Source organism: Microtus oregoni, unplaced genomic scaffold (assembly GCF_018167655.1).
Source record: "Microtus oregoni isolate MIOR12 unplaced genomic scaffold, Mior012 000000F_ref0000247, whole genome shotgun sequence".
NCBI lineage: Eukaryota > Metazoa > Chordata > Mammalia > Rodentia > Cricetidae > Microtus > Microtus oregoni.
Window position 1 is genome coordinate 7485468 of NW_024543059.1, and position 23026 is coordinate 7508493.

Consider the following 23026-nt stretch of genomic DNA (forward strand, 5'->3'; position numbering starts at 1 on the left):
TGTTACCTGTATGTATGTCTTCAGTGCTTGTTTGACACTGAAAAACCAATTGACATGTTCTCCCTTGTGGAGGACCATCTCTGTGTTTCCAGTTTTTCTTAGTTCCTTGTAGTTCTTTGACAGGTTTGAGGCCTTGTGGGCTTTTCCTCCTGCCGTTTGGCATGCTCATTGGGATCATTCTTGTTCAGCCTCACTCAGGTTCTCAGGACTTGTGAAGAATGCAGCAAGAGTCTTTGCCAGAATGCATCATAAATAGCTTCTAGTTGAATATTTGGATTAAGTTCCCCTCTGAATCCTTATGGGTCCAGCCTCCACTGTCTGCATTTCTCTTAGGACTCTAGTCTTCTGAATTCCCACTCAATGGCCGATCAAGTTTTGTTTCTGCATCCCATGGATTCTCTGGTCATAGCTTCCAATTTGTCAACTGCCATCTCACCTACCAATTCAGAAGGTCTAAAAACCATAAGGTCAGGTTTATCACAGCAACAGCCCTAATTTTGGCTCCAGTTTTACGTATTTGATTCCTTTTCTCTTTGGTGCAACAACAAATACAGACAAAAGCACTGTGAAGATGGAAGTCTACTGTGGTTCCTAGTGCTGAGGAAGACAAGGCAGCGAGAGTACAATGTCGCTGGCTGCATTGTGTTTACAATGTAAAGATGGAAGTCTCCTGTGCTTCATCATCAGGGCAGCCAGAGTACAATGTCGCTGGCTGCATTGTGTTTACAATGTAAAGATGGAAGTCTACTGTGCTTCATCATCAGGGCAGCCAGAGTACAATGTAGATGGCCACATTAAGTCCACAATGTAAAGATGGAAGTCTACTGTGTTTCATCATCAAGGCAGCCAGAGTACAATGTAGATGGCCACATTATGTCCACAATGTAAAGATGGAAGTCTACTGTGTTTCATCATCAAGGCAGCCAGAGTACAATGTAGCTGGCTGCATTGTGTTTACAATGTAAAGATGGAAGTCTACTGTGCTTCATCATCAGGGCAGCCAGAGTACAATGTAGATGGCCACATTGTGTCCACAATGTAAAGATGGAAGTCTACTGTGTTTCATCATCAAGGCAGCCAGAGTACAATGTAGCTGGCTGCGTTGTGTTTACAATGTAAAGATGGAAGTCTACTGTGCTTCATCATCAGGGCAGCCAGAGTACAATGTCGCTGGCTGCATTGTGTTTACAATGTAAAGATGGAAGTCTACTGTGCTTCATCATCAGGGCAGCCAGAGTACAATGTAGATGGCCACATTAAGTCCACAATGTAAAGATGGAAGTCTACTGTGTTTCATCATCAAGGCAGCCAGAGTACAATGTAGATGGCCACATTATGTCCACAATGTAAAGATGGAAGTCTACTGTGTTTCATCATCAAGGCAGCCAGAGTACAATGTAGCTGGCTGCATTGTGTTTACAATGTAAAGATGGAAGTCTACTGTGCTTCATCATCAGGGCAGCCAGAGTACAATGTAGATGGCCACATTGTGTCCACAATGTAAAGATGGAAGTCTACTGTGTTTCATCATCAAGGCAGCCAGAGTACAATGTAGCTGGCTGCGTTGTGTTTACAATGTAAAGATGGAAGTCTACTGTGCTTCATCATCAGGGCAGCCAGAGTACAATGTAGATGGCCACATTAAGTCCACAATGTAAAGATGGAAGTCTACTGTGTTTCATCATCAAGGCAGCCAGAGTACAATGTAGATGGCCACATTATATCCACAATGTAAAGATGGAAGTCTACTGTGTTTCATCATCAAGGCAGCCAGAGTACAATGTAGCTGGCTGCATTGTATTTACAATGTAAAGATGGAAGTCTACTGTGCTTCATCATCAGGGCAGCCAGAGTACAATGTAGATGGCCACATTGTGTCCACAATGTAAAGATGGAAGTCTACTGTGTTTCATCATCAAGGCAGCCAGAGTACAATGTAGCTGGCTGCGTTGTGTTTACAATGTAAAGATGGAAGTCTACTGTGCTTCATCATCAGGGCAGCCAGAGTACAATGTCGCTGGCTGCATTGTGTTTACAATGTAAAGATGGAAGTCTACTGTGCTTCATCATCAGGGCAGCCAGAGTACAATGTCGCTGGCTGCATTGTGTTTACAATGTAAAGATGGAAGTCTACTGTGTTTCATCATCAAGGCAGCCAGAGTACAATGTAGCTGGCTGCATTATGTCCACAATCATGAGAAGACAGAATTAAAAGCTGGAACTCAGTTGGACTTCCTTTTTCCCTTTTAATTTAATTCAGGACTCCAGTAGCTGGACTGCTGACTACCTACATTCAGAGTATACCCTCTCTGCTCAGTTAAACTCAGGTGGTTATAAATCCAGTCAAGTTTTCTTTACCTGCATTTCTTGTTGCACAGAACAACATTTCCATGGTCTGTTAGAAGACCTTTTTGAATGATCCTTTGTATGTAATCATTTGTTTACCATGCAAAATAAAGTTTGTAGGTAAATTGACATGTAGCAGGAGGGCCCACTTGTTCATCCTGGCCGCCCATCTAGCTTAGTCCTGAAATAACCACACAGAAACTGTTAATTAAGTCACTGCTTGGCCCATTAGTTCTAACTTCTTATTGGCAAACTCTTACATCTTAATTTAACCCATCTCCATTTATCTGTGCATTTCCACGAGGTCGAGGCCTACCAGCAAAGTCTCAGCACGTCTGTCTCCAGCGGCTCCATGGTGTCTCTCTGACTCTGTCCTTCTTCCTCCCAGCATTCTGTTCAGTTTTCCCCACCTACCTAAGTTCTGCCATATCAACAGGCCAAGGCAGTTTCTTTATTCATTAATAGTAATCACAGCATGCAGAAGGGACGCCCACATCATTGACCAATCTTCACTTTATCCCTTCCAACTTCGCCCTCCCCCTGTACCATTTCGTCAAGCCCACCAAAAGAGTGGCCTATATAGCCGCTTCCTTTGCCTGCCTTTTCATTAGTTCCCATCCCTGACTCTTCAGGTACAACAGGCCTCTTCCCCCTATTAGCTGCAAAGGAGCAGTTAAAGTCTGCCATGGGTTCCAACCTGCATAAATCACTGATATAATTCCTAGTCCTCTTCTCCTTTCACTTCCAAGCAATATAACATATAGTGAAACTTAGTTTTCCTTTCTTAGTATATGCTCTTTGTCAAGTTCTAGTTTAGTTAAATCTGATCTAGTACGGTTGATACTGTCCACTTTTCTTAGCTCTTCTTTGCTGACTTCCTTGTTTCTCCAGGCTTTAGTAGAAGTGGAGTTGTACATGGTTTAGAGCCTTTTCTCAGGACCGACACTTAAGAGCACTTGCTGCTCTATCTTAGAGTTTAGATCCAGTCACCCACTGTGTGGTTCACATATACCTGTAACTCCAGCTCCAAGGTGATGTCCTCTCCTGGTTTCCATGGACATCTGCACACTCACAAATAATGAAAATTTATTTTTTTATGAAACAGAGACTTTGTTTTGCATTTACAACATCAAACCAATGACTTAAGTCACATACATATACTTATAAATTCTTCAAATCTATTTTTAGTTCTTTTTTGCCTCTAACCTGGCCTCCTATGTAGACATTTAACTCTGTATTCAACATCTCTGTTTACATGTTTTATAGTTTGTACAAACTTATGAGGAAAAATACTTTCTTCTATTACCAGCCTTCCCGAGGCCCCAAACAGGATTAAGCCTAGGGGCTTTATGTCAAGCTCTCCTACTTTCTGTCACTGCTCATACGCCTTTGCATGCTTCCAATTCAGACGATGCTAACTTATCACTCAGGTACTTCCTCATCTGTCTGCATCAACTCTTTATCCAGCCCCATCTCCACCTGTCAGCCAGAAAGGTATATTTTAAAAGGTAAATTAACATCAATAGCTTTCCCAACTCCCAGGATGGACTATCTCTTAGCTCTCATGTCCCTATCAAACCGAATTGCCTTTACCGTTTGTTACAAAGCCAAGTTCATTTTTGCCACAGAGACTTTGTGCTGTTGACTTGTTTGCTCATGTTTACTCATGGGAAAAGGTGAAAGCTGTTTACTTCTTCAGGTCTTTGCTCAAAAGCCCTTCCTGAGAAAGGTATTCCCATAGCCCCCTTATATAAATAAGCCACAAATGGCCTTCAGTACTCTCTACGAGACAGCCTTAGTTGAAAAGAAATGCAGTCTTATTGCTGGTACTTTATGTGTAGTTATAGTTTATACTTTCCCTGATTCTCTGGCTCTCACAAATGTTCCTGTATAAAGCAACACTTTGTCCTGTTTTTATTACTCTATCCCAAGTGCTTAAAACTGTGGGTCATGAAGAAGAATATATGATCGAGTGAATGAAGGAAGCTGAAGAGGTTTGATAGTGAAGGCTGGAGATCTCAGCAAATGAGACATTGATCTCATACCATTAAAATTCTGCACTTTATTCTCTCAACACCTGCCTTTGTGTTTGTGTGTGGTGTGTGTGGTGTATGTGTATCTCTATGTGTGTTTTCCTGGTGTCTAGTGTCTCCTACAGTTCCCTTGATGATGTATCACTCACAATATTTGATAATATTAATTATTTTGGAGAAGTAAGTGACATAAAATACTCTAAAACCGAAATAGAAGAGAGGTACTGCATCCTGCATTCCCGCAGCCTGTCACTCAAACCGGAGAAAGTCACCTAAACTAATTTGATTCTTAACAAAACCAGGTTTAGTTATCCTTTTGTTTTGTCTTTAATTCATTTTCCATGTATCTTCATCTTTCCTGAGGAATTGTTCTCTAACACAATGCTGTCACACATAGTCACATTGTGATCATCCTTATGTGTGGTGAAATGCATATTTTGTTTACTTTAAAAGCTAATTAGAGTCTATTCACAAATATCAATAAAAGAAATTTGCTCTTACCATTCTTTGTCATTTCTTGAGTCATAGCATTCACAAGGTGACTTCTACCCAAGTCACTATTTTGCTGTGCTTCCGCTAGTGATCTGGTTGTGCACCTGAATTTGAAGTTCTAGATGAATTTCATAGCTCCCTCATCTGAGAGAGAGAGAGAGAGAGAGAGAGAGAGAGAGAGAGAGACCAGCAGAGGGAAAGAAAGAGACAAAGAGACATACACAGTGTGTATATTTCCATAATCCTTACTGGTTTGTGAAGAATCTTTCTAAGACATCACTGCCTAAGCAGGACGTTTCCTTTCTTTTAAACAGCAGAGTTTCTGTTCTAATCCTGTCCCCTTTACTCCTTGATTATCATAAATAATGTCTAATGTTTTTATAATGACAACAAATACTATCATTTTGTTGTTACCTACAAACTTAGCAAAGTCGCAAAAGCTCTGTGACTTTGTTTCTCTTTGTTAAAAATTAGGATGACATACTTGTTGTTTTGAGATTCATTTCAGACAAAGTACAAGTGCTGAGTAGCTAAGCAGTACTGATGGTGGTGGCTAATTCGGGTAGGCCCCTCCTCTTCAGCATCTTAGAACTGATGGTGGTGTCTAATTCGGGTTGGTCCCTCATCTTCAGCATTTTAGTACTGATGGTGGTGGCTAATTAGGGTGGTCCCTCCTCTTCAGCATCTTAGTGATAATTATTTTCTTAGTTGTGAGTAGAAATGGGAAATAAATTTGATCATCAGTTCCTCTAAAGTATGAATAACTTAGTTGCCTAATTATATATACTGTCCTCTAATTATCTTCTTCATACCTGCTTGATTGCTGACATGCCTTCTGCCATGAGTTAAACAAATATTACTGAGAACAAAGAAGTTCTTGATTTAATTGGGTGCTACAATGTCTGGGTTGAGTCTTGTAGGATTTATCTTTCTCCCTTATCGAATCCTGAAGCCCAGAAGCTGCTAAGCAGTGTTAATTAGGTACTAAAGCAAACTGGATTGTGGAAAGTGTCTCCTTAACAATATTTTACACCAAGTGAGGCAGCAACGCCATAGGGGTTACACAGTCTAGGGTCTGCTGCAGGTGTAATTTAAAGTCCTTAACAAACTATGGCTTGCTGTTCGATTTTATGTCTTCATGAAGCCAACGTATGTCATATTCTCACAAAGCACCATGGTTGGTGTGATTGAAATGGCAAATGATGATGGGAAGAGCCAGTTTTAGAGATTTACAGTCCTCGCAAGAGTTAGTTACATTAGAAATGGTAAGATATGGTTGGTATAGTGTATTTTAGTAATTTTATAAACATAATTTCTTTATGAATATATAGCTTATATACGGCGGTTTTCCCATTAAAGAATTAAGAAATTCTGGAGAAAAAAAATTCTTTTTTAACTCAAGAACATAAAGACTTAAGCCAGTGGCTTGAAGATTTTGATTCCAAATTTTTTTTAATATTTATTTATTTATTATGTATACAATATTCTGTTTCTGTGTGTATGCCTAAAGGCCAGAAGAGGGTGCCAGACCTCTTTACAGATGGTTGTGTGCCACCATGTGATTGCTGGGAATTGAACTCAGGACCTTTGGAAGAACAGGCAAGGCTCTTAACCACTGAGCCATCTCTCCAGCCCCTTGATTCCAAATCTTAATATTGTCATGGGATCCAGAATCCAGCACCTGGTATCACGTTATACTTCGTGGTCCCTCTTCTTAGCTGTTTGAATGAAATACATTTCTTTGAATACATCCTTATTCAGTAGTTCATTCAGAAAATGTTTTTCTAAACACCCATTGTATGTATGCACTGTTCCCGGAGTAGTTTTTCACAAAGCAGTACAAAGACAAACCACAGTCACTGCCGCTGTGACCATTCTGGCTGGCACTGATTGAATATTGCCAGTCCCACAACATGCCTGGAGGAGTTGTAGATACATAGTGGGAACAAACAGCAGGAGGAAGGTGAAAAGACTGAGATTGATTTACTGCCTGGGAGGAACCCAGTCTGAAGTCTTAATTTCCTTAATTCAGTATAGGAATTATACAAATATGCGTAGCCCAGGGTTGTTATAAGGGTTATAGAGGTTGATTCGAACCCCTAGGTTCTAATGATGGTCCTTGATTCATTGAGAAGTACAGAAGTTGTGTTTTCACATTAACTGTGCAAAAAAAAAAGTGTTTATATGATGGGGAAAAGATGCATGGGATAGTGCTCACAAAATCCTGGAATCTGGAAGGGACAGGGTTTATTTGAAGGGCAATAGAAAATCTAGGGGGCAGAATACAGCAAGTGTGCATAATATCAGAAGATCATTTCAAGTCTTCCTCTGCTACTTCTTTAAGGCAATACGAAATTTGGCATAAAAATTTCCTAATTTCTTCAAAGGTGATCTTTGGCCTTTTCAAGTCCTCTTGAAAGACAAGTATTTTAGAAATGAGAACACTGACTTTACAGAGGGCCCAGTGAGCAAATCCACAGAGCTTACTTGTAGTCTCTTAACCTTTGCTGCTTTACTGTACACAAGACGAAAAATGATCCCTGCCCCCCCCCCCCCGCACACACACATTCCTGAGAATGAGGATCCAGCACTTAGTGATGCATCAGATCACTTTTAGAACAGTGCACTCCAACAAAACGATAAACTACCAAGTGAATATATGACATGCTCATGTTTATAGTCTCTGATAGCACATGGTAGCGGCTCAATGAAAATTTATTTATTAAATAAGCCTGCAAATGTGTGCTCATCCATCAGGGAAAAAGGCATATAAAACTTTACAGTGCTAATCATTATTTCACTGTTCTCACTATCTCATTGTAGTTATTGGTATAGACACTGTATTAAATACACACACCCGGAACAAGCTGAGAGAAAGAGATACCACTCTTGATTAGATTCGTGAAGACTAGATGACTTGTGTGGGGTCGTAGGAGAAAGTGCTGGGCAATCTGATCTGTATGTACTCCTCTCCCAACATCTTATCTCTGACACCAATCAAGTTTCCTTATCCACAATTTCCTATCCTGGCATCCCGATGAGCTAGCCCTGCAGCTGTGCAGGCTAGAGCAGATGTTACCCTGTCAGGTGTCTTTGATTCTATTTCAGAAACCACAGGAAGCTGGTTGTAGAGAAATCACTAGCACTGTCAGAACAGGGGGACGGCAGCCTTCTTTGTGTGCTCATAAAGGAGGCATGGCACTCAGCCTCATTTTGGGGGCGGGGGAGGTGACACGCATCTACACTGGAGGGATAGAAGCTGGCTGCTGTCTCCTACCCAACTCCTTCTGTTCTGCTTTGTAGCTGATAATTATTGCAATGTTTATATCATCATTCATTTAGACATAAACTTTTTGATGACAAAAGGCATATTCTAACCATCTTGAATATCCATCACCTGAATCAGTGTATAAAACTATGTGCCATATCATAGTTTCGGGTTTTAGTGATTTGAACTAAACTCATACGTAGGTGCTTGAGGGATGGAGAAGAGAAACAGGCAGCCAGGGAGATCTGAAACAATATTTACTGAGTACCTTGGTGCAAGGAAGTGTTCTATTATGGCATTTCAGTATATTTTTATAGCAAGTCTATGTGTTTGGTGATAGTAATTCCATTTTGTTGTGCAAAGGGCTGAACTGTCTAAACAAATTGCCTGCAAGCATAGTTCTAGTGTGTAACTGAGCTAGAATTCAAATCCCTGCTCACCTGACTTCAGAGGCTGTGTTTTTTTCTCATGCCTCATAATTACTTCTTCCTTTGAGGCAACAGCTTAGATTTACTTCTCTCACAGTAAATGCACTTCTACTGTAGCCTCCGTCTGAATATGTGAATGGGTTATGTGAATATGGATGAAAAATTATGTAATTTAAACATAATGGCAATGTTTATAGTAAATTGCTTGTTTTTTTTTTCTAGTAAAAAAAAGAAATTGCATTCATTATCATAGCTTTCTGGAACACTTTATCCATTCATGTGCTTGCAAGTTTATTAATTGAAAATCAATTTAAATGTTTATTCTTATACAGCCAGGTGCAAGTGTCATAGGGAAATTGTGAGTGGCCTTGTCAAATGAAGGACTGGCCCAACTTGTCTATAGTAAACCATAGACTTTCCCCTGATGGTAATAGTGTGTGGACTGTCTGTGCCCTTTGCTTGGATTTTATAATGTTCAAAGATGTATTTCCACAAAGTTACTGGGTCAACTTGGAACTAAATTTTTCCAAGACCACATGAATGCCACCATCTTTTTCCCCATTTGCTATTAATGAAGTCCACTACTCTCTTGCAATCTGTGTAAGTGTATAACAATCTCACTTCGAGGGAGGCCAAGTCAATGACTGACAAGAACCAGAAGTCTTGTATTAAGTCAATTTTGATATTTGTGGCCATCAGATATTGTTGTTAAAGGAACCTTGATTTGAGATTTCTGTAGCTTGCAGCTGCTGGAAGATTGGCATGCCTAGACTAGGGAACAAGGGAGCTAGGTCACATCACCACTTTTGCACACCACATTATGACACAGAACTCTTTGGAGTCTACCTTATCTCATTAGCTCTTTTTCTATCCTTCTTATTGTAAAAGCAGAACTGAGTGTCAGAGGTCAGACACTTCTTCTGGCTTACATTTCAACTAAGTAAATGGACAGTTTGATTTCTAATCCAAAAATGAAAATTGCATGCTTTTCAATCTGATCTGGCCTAGGCTAAAAGAAGTTCAAGAGCAGAGTTAAGATCACCTCTAAGTCCTAATATAAAATAATAGGCTATCCTATTTTCTGGCTTCATACAGTAGTAAAGACTTCCTTTTACTGAACTACTTCCTGGGATCCAGTATATAACCAGAGCAGCTAGTAACAATCTTTCTTCTATGTTTCTTTTCTCTTTTCTTCTTTTTTTTTTCAGAATCCCCAATGTTTCATCAAGCATATCTCTCCCGTACATTTTTATGATTTCCTGCTCTCTGTCGCTCCACCACCTAAACTCCGCTAAAGCAGAGGTGGCATGATTTGTGCACACCTCGTTTGTTTGGCAGGCAGCAGCCAGTCCTTGCACATTTATACCCCTCACTGTGCTTAAGCATTCCACATGGAAAACCTGAAGACAGAACCCTTTGGTTATGCTTTGCAGGGCTTTGTGTGTATGCGTTTTGTTTTCTTTACGCTGAGGATCCAGAGAGCAGAAACATTTGGAGGTAGACTTCTGGTTTTCCCCTTTGAGACCTGATTTGTCTTTATTTCAAATATGGTTTTGAATTGTACCTAGTCACAAAAGAGTGGTTTTTCGAAATTGATGTGTTCTTAGTTGGAAAGAACAGGGCGACATTAGCTCAGGTGGGAACTTGACTTTGTTCTTTCAAACCTCATTTGGCTTTAGTATTTTGAGTTTAAAATAGATTTAAAAATGTTTAACTTTTTATTAAATAGGAAACTGCTACTGCTACCTTTTTTTTTGACACAGAGCTGTAAATTCTGTAATTAGTTCAGCCAGAACGGAAGAGTTCTTCCTGAAAAGCTGTATTCACCCAGGAGGAGTTTGCAGAAAGCATTTTTTTAAGTTAAATTTACAGAATTTCTTTCATATTTAAATTTGCCACTGCATGGCACATGAGAAAGAATATTCAAAAAGGTGTTACAAGACCTATATTTTCCAATCCCAGCTGCACCTCGAATGTATTGTGCTGGAGTTAAAAGGGTTGCCCAATCTTAGCTATTTCTATGGGTAGAAATTGCATATTGTCTGATTCAGGAAATGTGATTCAATTTGTTTTCAAAATTCAATATGATTAGCAGTTCATTGAAGATCCTATATATAGTTTTCTATATACTGACAAAAATACAACATCTACACCACTCTTATACCTCAATAAAATCCACTCGTCTAAAATCTCTTATCCAATAGTTTCATATCAACAGCTTTGTGCTTCAGCTGTTTGAAATGTCTTCTTCTGATGGAGCACATGAAGCTGTTCTTTAGATGAAGTTCATTCTAACTTATCCAAAGTAGATGTTATTTAATTTATAATTCAACTTAAATAGGGAACTTGTCCCCTTTTATTCTTTCTCTTAGTTTCTCTTTGGTCTAGGCAATAGTAAGATTCTTCCTATCATTATGCATTAACTTTTATAGTCTAGATTTTTAAATCAGTGGACTTGTGCAATGGGTATACTTTTAACTAGAATAAAGACTTGAGGTTTTTCTAACTCATGTCATTTAATTTATATATTTACCTTCTGGTGTATGTATTTTAGCTTTGGCTGTTATGAAAAAAAGAATTGTTATAGACATGAGTGTACGTGTCTGAGGGGAGATGTTTCTCTTGCTTATGAGTACCTAGAGTATATGGCATTCACCCTTAACTTTCAGAAGTGCCAAAGTGTTTTCCCAAAGTGAATGTATCATTTGACAGTCGCACCAGCATTATGTGAGAGTTGAGTGTCTCCCACCCTCATCAACATTTGGAACTCCCAAACTCTAATTTTAGTCATTTTTATGGGTTTCCAGAGCAACTTCATTGTAGCTCAATCTTTGTTTCCTTCCCCATTAATCTGATGCTTTGACCTTTTTTTCTCTTGACATTTTAATAACTAAAATATTCAACTTCTTATAGGAGATGCATCTCTGTTGAGGATCAGAGATGCAAGAGGCCTGAGCAAACATTTGAAGGTGATGCTATGTTCCCAGTGTTGTTTGTGTTTATGGTTTCCTGGATGTATTCATGTACTGAAATATCAAACTTTGCATCTTATGTGCTTATAGTTTATTATAGGCTTTAGTCCAATAGATCTTCTTTAAAACATATTCCTTAATAGGTGCTTTAGACTTTTGGAATAAAATGATCTTAAATATTAATGCGTAGTCTTATATCTGTGTTCTCATTGGCCTCAACTCACTTACGATTTCCTCTCCTTTCTTGTATTATTCTGTTGTGATCACAGTCCATTATATATTCCTGATTTGTTAACAATCAAGCATTTGTATATTTACTCCATCATTTCTACTTGAGCTATCTTTGCCCTCAATTTCTCCAAGGCATTTCCATTCATCCTTTGGGTTTCTGGTGGTTTTCTCTCACTTGAGAGCCGGGCAGCTTTCTTCAAGGCTCTCCTCCTAATCAGTCCTTTCCACTGATCTGTGGTCCCCACAAGACCAGGGCTGTACTGTTACTGATAACTAAACACCTCATCACTGTGCTCATCTTTACTACAGGAGATAGCATGAAGGACTGACTCAAAAGTCTTTGTTGAAGGGCTGAGTAGATGGTTCAGACAACTACATGTTTGATATGGGAGAAAAAGGACATAATTTCAGATCCCCATATCCATGTAAAACTGGACACACCAGTGGTACCTTTGTTCTTAGAAATGGAGACAGGAACATCCCAAGGGTTTGTCTTGTAAGCCAGCCTCCAGGTTTATCAACAACTCTTTATTAAAAACTGTAATGTCGAGAGGTAGAAGACACTTGATAGTCACCCCTGGCCTATCCACATGCATTCCTGGGTGCACATAACTGTATATGCACATATATACCACATGTATGCACAGGCTATTTTTTGAATGAATAAATGAGTGAATAGTAAGTGCATAACAAAAACAGGAGACAATGTGTTGACATTATGAATCAACCAACAAAGCCTTTCTACAGCTAGATGCTGTCACGTTTAACTAATACAATGGGATCTTCTAATACATTATACTTAACATTGACTACCATAATAAAAGAATAATTTAGCATTCTTATAACATGAGTAAGTCACACACTATAACAAAAGGTAGTTTTGGTTTTCCTTTCCAGAATGATTATTCTTTAAGTACACAGGAAATGGAAACTTGGCAAGGTCATACTTAAAACTTAGAGTCAACTCAGTCCTTAAACACAGTCTATAACCGCATATTAAAAGAGATAACTGTGTCATATCTTAAGTCTATGGTATATGATTGCGAGAGGGATCTGCTGTCTTTACAGCTTCAAGGGAGCAATTGTTTCATTGAATAATCATCACTTCATTTCATTTGGGATGATTAGCTCAGGGCCCCTGTTGACAGCATGATAGAGTGGGTGTCTTTGTGCTAAGTAACTCACCTTGTTTAGTTCTTACCACTAGCCCAGCATCTATTGTCGGAATGAAAGACGACTGATAAGGAGAGTCTGGTTGCAGGAGTGAGCACTTGGAGACAATATGAAACCATTTACAATGAACCATGGTTTTGTTCTCTAAGTTGAACTCTAGATTTAGGGTTTTTTTTTGTCTTCTGGCAATGAAAATTTGTCTTTGTTTCACAGATGGGCAAGTACACTATAAAAATAGAATCATTGCTTCACAGGAATTTTGCTGCATTTGGTCGATGTTCACTTGAAATTGTTGGTGGTTTGTTTGGCTAATTTTGGTGGGCACTGAATGAATGAACAAGAGAATGAGTGAATGAGCAAATGCATAGTATTGAACACCAGTGCATGTGAGGAGAGACACTTTAATAGGGATTTTTACATAAGACTTTTTTGTACTCTTCATAGGAATCCTATTACTTATATGCTGTAATTTAGTGAACTCTTCCCTCTTTCACCGGATGAGCAAATTACCCAAGACAATGAGTGACCAAATGCGAGTTATTCTGCCAGCATCCGCCCAACAGGAACCCAAGGCACAGATGTTACTCTTTCAACATCAAAATCTGACAAAACAATTGATAACCAGAAAGACCTAAAGAATTCTTGATTTTTAAGTTGAGTTTTGCTGCTAAAGATATTCTTATAGGAGCCTCAGAGGATATTTGTTTTAAAGTTTCTTTTTTAATAAAAAATGCAAATGTGATGACCACAATGACTGTGGAAATGAGAGCAATAACTTTCCAGAAAACTTGCTTCTAAAATGGCAAACTCATCATGATCAATGTGCCATCCTTTCTGTAGTAACAGACTTGTGCTTTACAAGTAGGGGATTGGGATAGGGTGATTTTTTGACAACTTGATACCTCTTAAAATCGCCTGGAAAAAAATTTAATGCACGATTGTACAGATTGGGTTTGGTTGTAGGCATGTGCGGCAGGGGAAGGGCTGTTTTGATTACCTCAGTTGATGTGGAAAAGCTGAAAGTGGGTAACAACTTTCCCTGGTATGAGGACCTGTCCTGTTTAAGAGCAGAGAAAGCTAGCTGAGCTTTAGGCATGTGCCTGTTTGTCCTTCTGCTGTTCAACCAGTTCCGACTAGCCAAGACTTCCTGCCTTGACTCTCCCCCCCCCCACACACACAGTGGTAGATTCAATCTGGAATTCTAATTCAAAGAAACCCCTTCTTCCCAAAATTGTTTGTTGAGGTGTTTCATCATAGCAACAGAAATGAAACTAGAACAGGATGGATTAGGAGACAAAAATCGACACCAGTTTTCCTGGAGCCCTGTTGGAGGTTGTTGAATGATTGCCTTCATCCTAAATAAAATAGCTACTTTTCATTCATTTAACTACAAATTCTATCCTGCAGCATGACAGCTTGAGGAAAGGCTGAGCAGATGTTTTACATGAAGCTCAAGTAGAAGACAGCTATGCTCTAAATGTTACTGGTCCAGAGGTATCTGCGGCGGGGCCCAGAGAAGTAGCCATAGGTTCCTAAATCAGAGAGAACACTGAGAGCTCAGAGGCGGGAAGGGAACATGGAGGCTATCTGAGTCAGTGTGTGTGAGACCTGACAAGATCTTAACTGAGATGGTGTGTTCATTGATAATAGGAAAATAGAAGTGCTGAGAACAAGTCAAAAAAGAGCTATTGGAGACTTGTAATTATTTGGTAAATGTAGTAGCATTTATTTCTTTCTGTTACCTTGAGAGAAATTCATTGGAAAATCTACAGGATTTATATAATGTGTAGCACAAATCAGGTATGGGCGAAAGTTATTTGCTAATACATTTTCTCATTTAAACCTTCTAGAGACCTTGGAATATCATTACCATGTTGCAGAACAGAAAATGGCCCTTTGGGGAATTTAACTTTATTGATAAAGTATTTGTATGGACTTTAAATAGAATTATTAATGCTTATGGATGCATACTTTCCAACAGTTCTGATTTCAAACCAAATTTGTTTAATTAATTTGTAATCTCTTTGATAGCAATAAGGTGCATTACATAGTTCAGGAAAGTCCATGATGAAAGATACCTTGTTTATATTTCTTGCTATATTAATTATATTAAAACATTTCTACTGAATATTTAAATGCAATAAGTGGACTTTTGTGTGTAGTGCAAACATGAAGGAAAGGGATTCAAAGACTGAAACTGCACAGTTATTAGCACATCCTAGTGTGTCTCATTTACCCCTGAGCTTGCTTTTTGAATCTCTTATGTTTTTCTGGCAAGATTAGGCATGTTCAGTGTGGTATTGCCATAAACTGTGTAATACTTTCTTAGTGGGAATGACAGGGAAGAAGCCCTTGAAATAACAATCTGTATTATAGAAAATGAATGAAAATTTGCACAATCTTAGCTGGTAAGTATCAAGCAGAATGGATCTATAAGTCACAGTTCTTGCCTTCATATCCTCTTTCTATTATCTGACTAAACTCTAGGCCACTACGTTATTTTCCCCAGTCTGTTCTCCTCCATCCTTCTAACAGGACTGCCCTTCTCCACTCACTAGGACGAGGATAGCTATGACATTATTTGGCTGATAACTGTGTAAGTAGGAAGATATTATTACTATTGTTGTTCTCCAAAGTGAAGTTTTAAGAATGACTCCATTTCTAGGATCTTCCCTTTTTCCATGAGAAGAGAGCATCATGCCCTAATAGAGGCTGTTCTTCTTCCATGAAGCTCTGTGTTCTACAGTAAGACGTAAGATGTTAAGGACATTCAGCATGAGAGATGAATATATGTGATTGAAAGTCATTAAAATATTTTGATTAGTTGCTTCATTTAGCTGATTAGTATACCAGCTTTGGTTTGGAAAGCTATTCTTTCTATGATAGAGATTTCTCCTTTGGTGAGATTGGGTGATTGTAGTGGTAAAATAGGCTAATGAGCATGTAGGATTTAAGGCAGTGTGCTCTATTGATGAGAGTTTGTCCAAAGAAAGAAGCACACAGTTGTAGTATTTGCCAGAATATAGGGTAAAAATATTCCTTTTAATTGATCCCAAATTATTGGGAACAGTGTCACTGAATGGGGAATGAGGAGGTCACGTAGTCAACCCTATTTAGCAGGATCTGGCACCAGCAAAGTGCTGAATTCAGAACAGAGCACAGAACAAGCACTACTAAGTTCCTATATAATAGATAACACCATATAAATATGTATCCACTGAAAACAAATGATGGAAAGAAATAAATTTATATTTCGTGGAAATGAAAAGATGGTTCAGAGATTTTGAGCCCTGACTGCTCTTCCAGAAAACCAGAGTTCAATTCCCAGCACACATAAAGCCAATTCCAACTCTGTAATGCCCATTCCTAGGAACCCAACATGCTCTTCTGTAGTCCTTGGGTAGCATGTGTAGCACACGTATGATACACAGCAAGCACCCATTCATATAAAATAAAATAGCTATGAAAATGATCAGCAAAGAAAGGTAATGACTCATCTCTTATCCTAATTTCTCAAATAATAAAAAAGATTAATAAATGTATTTGGACCCTGTCCATGTTTATTGATAATATTGTTTTCGTGAGTGGGATCAATATTGAGGGAGATGTAACTAAAATATATGTGCAATCTATTTTCTATGAAAGATGTTGTTATCAGAAAGTCCTATAAATGCTACTAATCGTCAAAATGTCCAAATAAGGGTTGTTATTTTGATATTATGATGAACACGTCACATCCTGTCATTCCTGAGAAATATTTCCTCCTAAAAATATTGCAGAACATCCCCATGTTGTATATTTCCAAACTAGTACATTTTAGACCAATAGTGCAGTGTGTGCTGAAGAAGATGCTTAAAAGAAACCCCTCACTAGCTCAGAATTGAGAATAATAGAGGGTTATTTACTTAGGGGTAGACTCACAAGTCAAAATCCTCTGCTGGAATGGAGAACAGCAACCAAATCCAGCAGCCAGAAAAGAGACCTGACTTACTTAGGCTTAATAGTTTGAGGCCACACCCAAGTGGGCAGGTATCTTAAAGGCTATAGGCAGTAGGAATTCCTAGAGCAGGCTGCATATCTTAAGGTAACAGTGCCTCAGTTCTGTAACCATAGTGGTTGCTGACTGTAACTGAACAGTTCATTGTAATGGACACAGGCCCCCACATTCTCTCAGCCCTCCAATTACTTTAGAACTATTATTGAGAGACAGGAACTAAGAAGGAGCAGTCATCAAATGTCTCCAAATATACCACATAGAAACAGATATGCATATGTGTTTATTGAGAGAAGTGTGTAGATAAATGGGTTTTTTTCTTGATGGAAGCATAAGAGACAGAAGCAGTAAAACACACATTTTTGCTTTGTATTTTCTCGTCAGGCCTTATCAATCTGAACCAGCACTAATGATTAAACGGGAAATGACTTGAACGTAAGAGCCCTTAATGCTGCCCTAGAATAGGAGGTCAGGCTTAACTTGGCAAATTCATCAGGGAAAGACTGTGTTAGATATTATTGGATCATCACAATATAGAGCATATGATACGTTTGGGGTGTTTGAAATCCAAATTATAGGCTAATGAATAAGGGGACTATATTGAACCACATTTTTAGAAGCTATTCTTCCTTGGAAAATGCAGCCACAATTACAGACACTCTGTAGGTGGAAGCGTTCTCACACTCACATAGCTTATGGGGGGAATGCTAAAGCCTATACCTCATCTGTTAGCACAACCTTCAGACTACACAAGATGCCTCATACCAGTGTTTTCCTAAAATATGCCTTAGTATATGTAAGAGTGACATACACATACTTTCCAGCAGCCCCGCTCCCCATGCGTATAAACACCAAAACCTAAGTCATGGCTGCCCTCTTCACTTAGAACCCTTGTTAACTCCTGTAAATCCCCCGTGGAGTTTTGTTCATACTGGATGCCATACTGACTTTGCAAATGCTCTTCATTTCTTAGGCAGAACTCAGATTTCCCTTACCAGAGTTGGGAGGTGATTGCAAAAGTGTTTTTTTCTGGACATCTTCCTTGCCTTAGGAGTGAGAACGTCATTTTGGGTGGGGAAAGTTAGGGGTTTTTGTTAATATGCAAAGAATTTTATGGAGTTTAGTGTACACTAACTCCAGAGAGGAGCATGAAGTATTTTAGGTAAGGGTGATAAAAGACACTTTATAAGAGAATGCATTTGACCTGATAACTTCCAATTTTTGTTTTTTTTCTTTTGTCCTTGCTGTAACATTGTAAATCTGGACAGGTTCCTGGGATCATCAGTGAAGTTGGTTTTAAACCATCTCATCCATATTTTTGGAACCTACCTTGCTTGCCTTACTGATTCTCTGGCCTAAGAAAGAGAGACTGATCTCTAAGGTCTGTAAGCAGAAAGTAGAGCCACTGCACTGCCCTGTTCTGATGCTTGCTCCAAAAGTAGATGGGCAGCTGTTCCTCTTGGCCCCATCTCTCTCCAGGTGTCATGAGGCATATAAATAGATAAACAAGGCACTCAGACCTTGCAGATAACTCAGGGACCACCACATACAGCCCCAGAACTTTCTTACTCCACACCCTGATGTCTCTTTGCTCTCTCCAACCTACCATCTGCGAGGAATGGTGCCCGGCATCCAGGTGGCCTCAGACAGTTGTACCCTTTTCTACTTCCTGCTGCTTACACTTTCTTTTAATCACATCCTAAAAGTCACCGCTAAGCTCTTTTGCAGCTGTGTAAGCTGCTTACTAACTTAAAGTCTTTTTGCAGTTTTCACAGACTCAGGTGTAAAACCAAAACCAAACCAGTCCAAACAATAAAGCATCCATTGGTCTCCTCATTTATACTTCTAGAACAGCATAGATACTTCTGTGGCTTCTGGGAGCCTCTTAGCCACCGAGGTGGGGGGCAGGGCAGAATGTCCTTCCCTTTTGAATTTGAGAAAGAAAAAAAAAACGTCATCATCAGATAAAGGCTTGGTTCTGAGGTCCTTTTTCCAACCTAGGGAGCGAGTGAACTCGCTGACCCAGAAGGAATTAACCAGCAAAATCATTTGGAACCTAATTCTACACTAGATCTCGTTGCGGGCCACTGTCCCCTCCCCCGTCTCCTACTAGCTCTTCTATGGGGGTGGGGAGGACAGTCCCTCCACTGCTGGGCGCTGTCTTCTACCCAGGAATTCAACCTCTGAGATTGTCCACCCTGAAGCAGCAGTCGTAATGGGGGCCTGTGTGGTCTCGGGGTCACACCCCCTGGGAATGGCCCTCTCGCCGAAGTCAGAGACTTCTTGGTGGCTCCCGGCGAACCACCAGGCTGGCGAGCAGCGTGCACCGCTCCCTCCCTCTCTCCGCCCCTCCCTCCCACCTCTCTGGGCCAGCGCTCCCCACGGTGACTCTGGATTGCAGCAGCCAGCCACTGGCTTCTTACCAAATTGGGAACTGCATTATGGCTTTTTTTTCTTTCTTTCTTCTTTTTTATAATTTCCTTCAGAGGAAATAATCTCAGCCCCCTTCAGTTTGCTTGACAATCTAGTGTGACTGGGGCGAGTAGGCGGGCACATCCTTTTACATGCTAATATTGCCCCACCTCCTTTGAACCCTCCTCAAAGCGCCTCGCGTTCTTTTATTTTGATTTATTTATTTACATTTATATTTATTTTACCTCCTTCAATTTCCATATACTGGGGAACCCGTCTGTGCTCTCTGTCTGTCCCTTCCCCCACTCCTCGTTCCCCTGGGGAGACAGACCCCGAGACGCACAGTACTTGCGGGCAGCGGTGTTTGCACCTAGGCTGGGGATGGCTGCACCGGGCACCGGGGGCAGCGATCGTAGCTGCTGCTGCTCGGTCTAGGCTGTCCAGGCTGTCGCTGGGAACTCTGGGTGAGCACCGAGTTCGGGTCCCCCCAGCGAGCTGCCACTGCCGCAGCTGAAAGGAATGTCCCCTGTTCTTAAGGACCCTGACTGTTTTACACCGATGATTTGCCACTGCAAAGTTGCTTGCACCAACAACACTTTGTCGTTGATGTTTGGATGCAAGGTAGGATGAGGGGTTTGTGTCTTCTTTTAATGCATGCTGGCCTCCCCCGGGAGGGCAAACAATTTCTTTTGTTGTTTGTCTGTCTGCCTGTTGTGTGACGGACGAAACTGCTCTGTCCACTCTCGGAGCCGGCAGGGGTTTGGAGTCAGGAGAGCCCAATGATTTTCCAGCCGACCGTGTTGGCATGGTAGCTAGGCGGTGAAAGGACCCTGTATGGAGCACACTGAAGCTGCAAGCGCTCCTGAAAAGAGGGCGCCTTAGATGTCTCTGTGCTTGCGATTTCTTCCTGCCTTTAGCTAGTGACTAGCTCTCGGCGCTGGTTTGGATGCTTCTGAAAGCCTTAGGTTGACTCCCACTCCCTGGAGCAGGGCCATCGGCTAGAGTAGCTGGCACCGGAGAAGTTCTCCAAATAAAACAGAACCGCTTGGTTTGCAAAGAGCGTTTCAAAGGTGAAGGGCTTATGGCTACTTCAGGCAGAAAGTCTAGAGATATGTAGTCCTCAGTTATAAGACCGTCTTCGCTTTTACCCAGTCCCTTTGAAATCAGGAAGCTTAAAAAGAGGTGGCCTGGCGTTGTACTTCACGAAGTTTGCAGCAAATAATCTCCCAATCCCAGAGTTTTGTAAGGATGCTCAGTGTCAGAAGGAAATGAGGTTTGCCGGGTTTTGAAAGAGGTTACTGTGCAGGACGCCTCGCCTGAAGGGATTTATTCGAGCTTCCTTGTTGGCTGTGGTGGACACTACCTGAACTGGCTGTATACAAAGTTGTTGCCGAAGAATGGTCTCAGGACCTGTTCTTTGCTCCACAGAGTGGGGAGCATTTTACTTGCAACGACAACTTGGTGTTGTCGACACTCAGCTGTTTCTAGAAATCACTTTTGGTGGTTGCTATGAAGATGATCTGTAAAGGAACGCGTATGGAAGGGTGGGGGGTACTTCATCAGAAGTAGGTCAAAGTGCACGCCTATAAATGAATGCCAACTGCTTGGTGAGTTCCACTGTTCTGAAAGACAGACACAGAGCCTGCATGGGCCCTTTGCTCAATGGGGTAAAGTTAGTGAAGCCCACACACTTCACTTCATGGGTAATACTCACAGGAGGCCGGTTGAGTAGACTCACGAGAGTTAACCGTTTTACACTGGGTGGCTAGAGACTCTAGTCTTTCCTTAGAACTTTGGGTTTTGGGGGTTTTATTTATGTATCTGTTTTTGTGTGAAATGAAGGATGTGGGTGAGGGGATCTCTGAGACTATCCCCCAAACTCCAACATTCTCAGATGTCATCTTGTCTAAAAGTCTTTAAGGGTGAAGTGAATGTCAATTATTATTGTGGTTTTTAGTGTCTATAAACAAGTTCAGGGTCAGCTTTAACAACATTATACTTCGATTAAAAGGTAATATGGGTCTTTTGTTGAGAAACCTCAAATAAGTCTTAGGGCATGGAGGGTTTGTGTGTTCATCACTGACGAGATGTGTGAAAGAATGGCACCCTCACTGACCGCCTCCTTCCACACAACTTCTCCATCCTTGTGTGCTCCTATGCCCTCTCTCTGCCAAACTGACTTCTTTGAAAACAAATTCATTCCATGAAAACAAAGAGCACCTTTAGACAGTCTATCCCATTCTACATTGTCAGTTATTTGAATATGATAAGTCTCAAAAGCCCTACACCATAATATTATACTAATGTACTCTAACTATACTTCTAAGGGAACTAGTTATGTGTTGGTCAATGTAAGTCTTCCATCTTCAAGTCTTAAATACAGAAAGATCACTAGTATTTTACACACTTGCTCTCCACGGTGGGGTTTTCCAACATCATGTAACAGATAATGACACAAGACAGTGTGAAGAGCCAAACAGTGGGGCTTCAGATGTAGATTTCACATGTCTTATGTGTGTGGTTTCTCAAGTCTCAGTTTTCTCAGATAAGATGACCACAGTGACAAGCACAGATTTACGTATTTACATAGATCATTAGTGCAGAGGAAAGTTGAGTAAGATGCATGTGACTCTTAGCATGAGTGTCTTCATCAGGTAATTGGTGCTTTCACGTGGCTTTGGCCATTTTCCTGACTTCCCCAAGACCGATGCTCAAACCTGCTAGGAGGAAACACTTTCACTGTGCCCTTGTCACCATCGTGTCTATGTCGGCTATGAGACAAAACGTCATGTTTCCTCACGTTACGTTACTCTAGGCTCACTGTTCCTATGTAGGAACTACTTACGTGTTGATACACAGAATGAAAGAATAAAAATTAATAACACCCATATATTATTACTTCATCCAGCTATCAAATACTCAGCATAAAACAAATACAAACTCGTGTTCTCTATGGTTTCAAAGTTAAATGATATGGCATGTATCTTGCTTACAATATTGATTTAAGGAGACTACCTAAAAACTCTTCCAGTTGACTTTTTAAGCGGTGGAAGAGGACTTGTAATATGTGCTAATTAGGGGCTTCCGGAAACCTGTGTTCATCTTGATATTATCTAGGGTGTGTGAAAACAAGATGAGCATGCATATTTATTTTCTTTCCTGGATGATGCTTAGCATGGCAAAGCCTAAAACCCTGGTTTTCTACACCAGATTGTTACCTTGAAATAAAATACCAAGTGTTCTTAATAACTTACTAACATGTAATGATTTGAAGGTTACTGAGTAATTTGATCATCAAAATAGACCCATTCCCCCAAATGTTTTATTTTGTCAGCTACCTCTAGAACCCTCGTTTCTGCATGCTGGCTATTATTCGGTTCAGGTAAATATTACTTATGACTGTATTAGGCTCTATTTCAGATATTGTAGTGGACATTATACATTGAAATACAAGAATGACGCCATGAGAGGAATCCCAAGACCACTGAGAGAAGTGATTTAAATTCCTTTCCTAAATTCCAGAGTATCTAAAATAATGTGACTGTAGAGTCTCAGGAGAGAAACCAGAGTACCCTTTGCCAAAATGATTTCCATAGATCGATCCTCTGCTTTCTCAGTTCATTGCTATCAACATACATCAATGTTCATGGGAATGGACTTCCATGAGACAGAAAGAT

At 40.2% G+C, this 23026-nt stretch overlaps 1 protein-coding gene across 12 annotated transcripts in view; it reads left to right on the plus strand.

The window, feature by feature from the left end:
- The window catches only part of Dlg2 (discs large MAGUK scaffold protein 2), a 1645338-nt gene that overhangs the window by 608709 nt on the left and 1013603 nt on the right, over positions 1-23026 (plus strand). For 2 of the 12 annotated variants that reach the window (XM_041642636.1, XM_041642722.1), the window contains exon 1: positions 19424-19970. The exons of 9 other annotated variants lie outside the window; for them this stretch is intronic. In XM_041642636.1, coding sequence (XP_041498570.1) covers positions 19869-19970 — 102 coding nt within the window. In that variant the 5' untranslated portion in view covers positions 19424-19868. Of the gene's footprint in view, positions 1-19423; positions 19971-23026 lie in introns of those variants that run through there. One more of the 12 variants, XM_041642783.1, reaches the window with a different exon arrangement.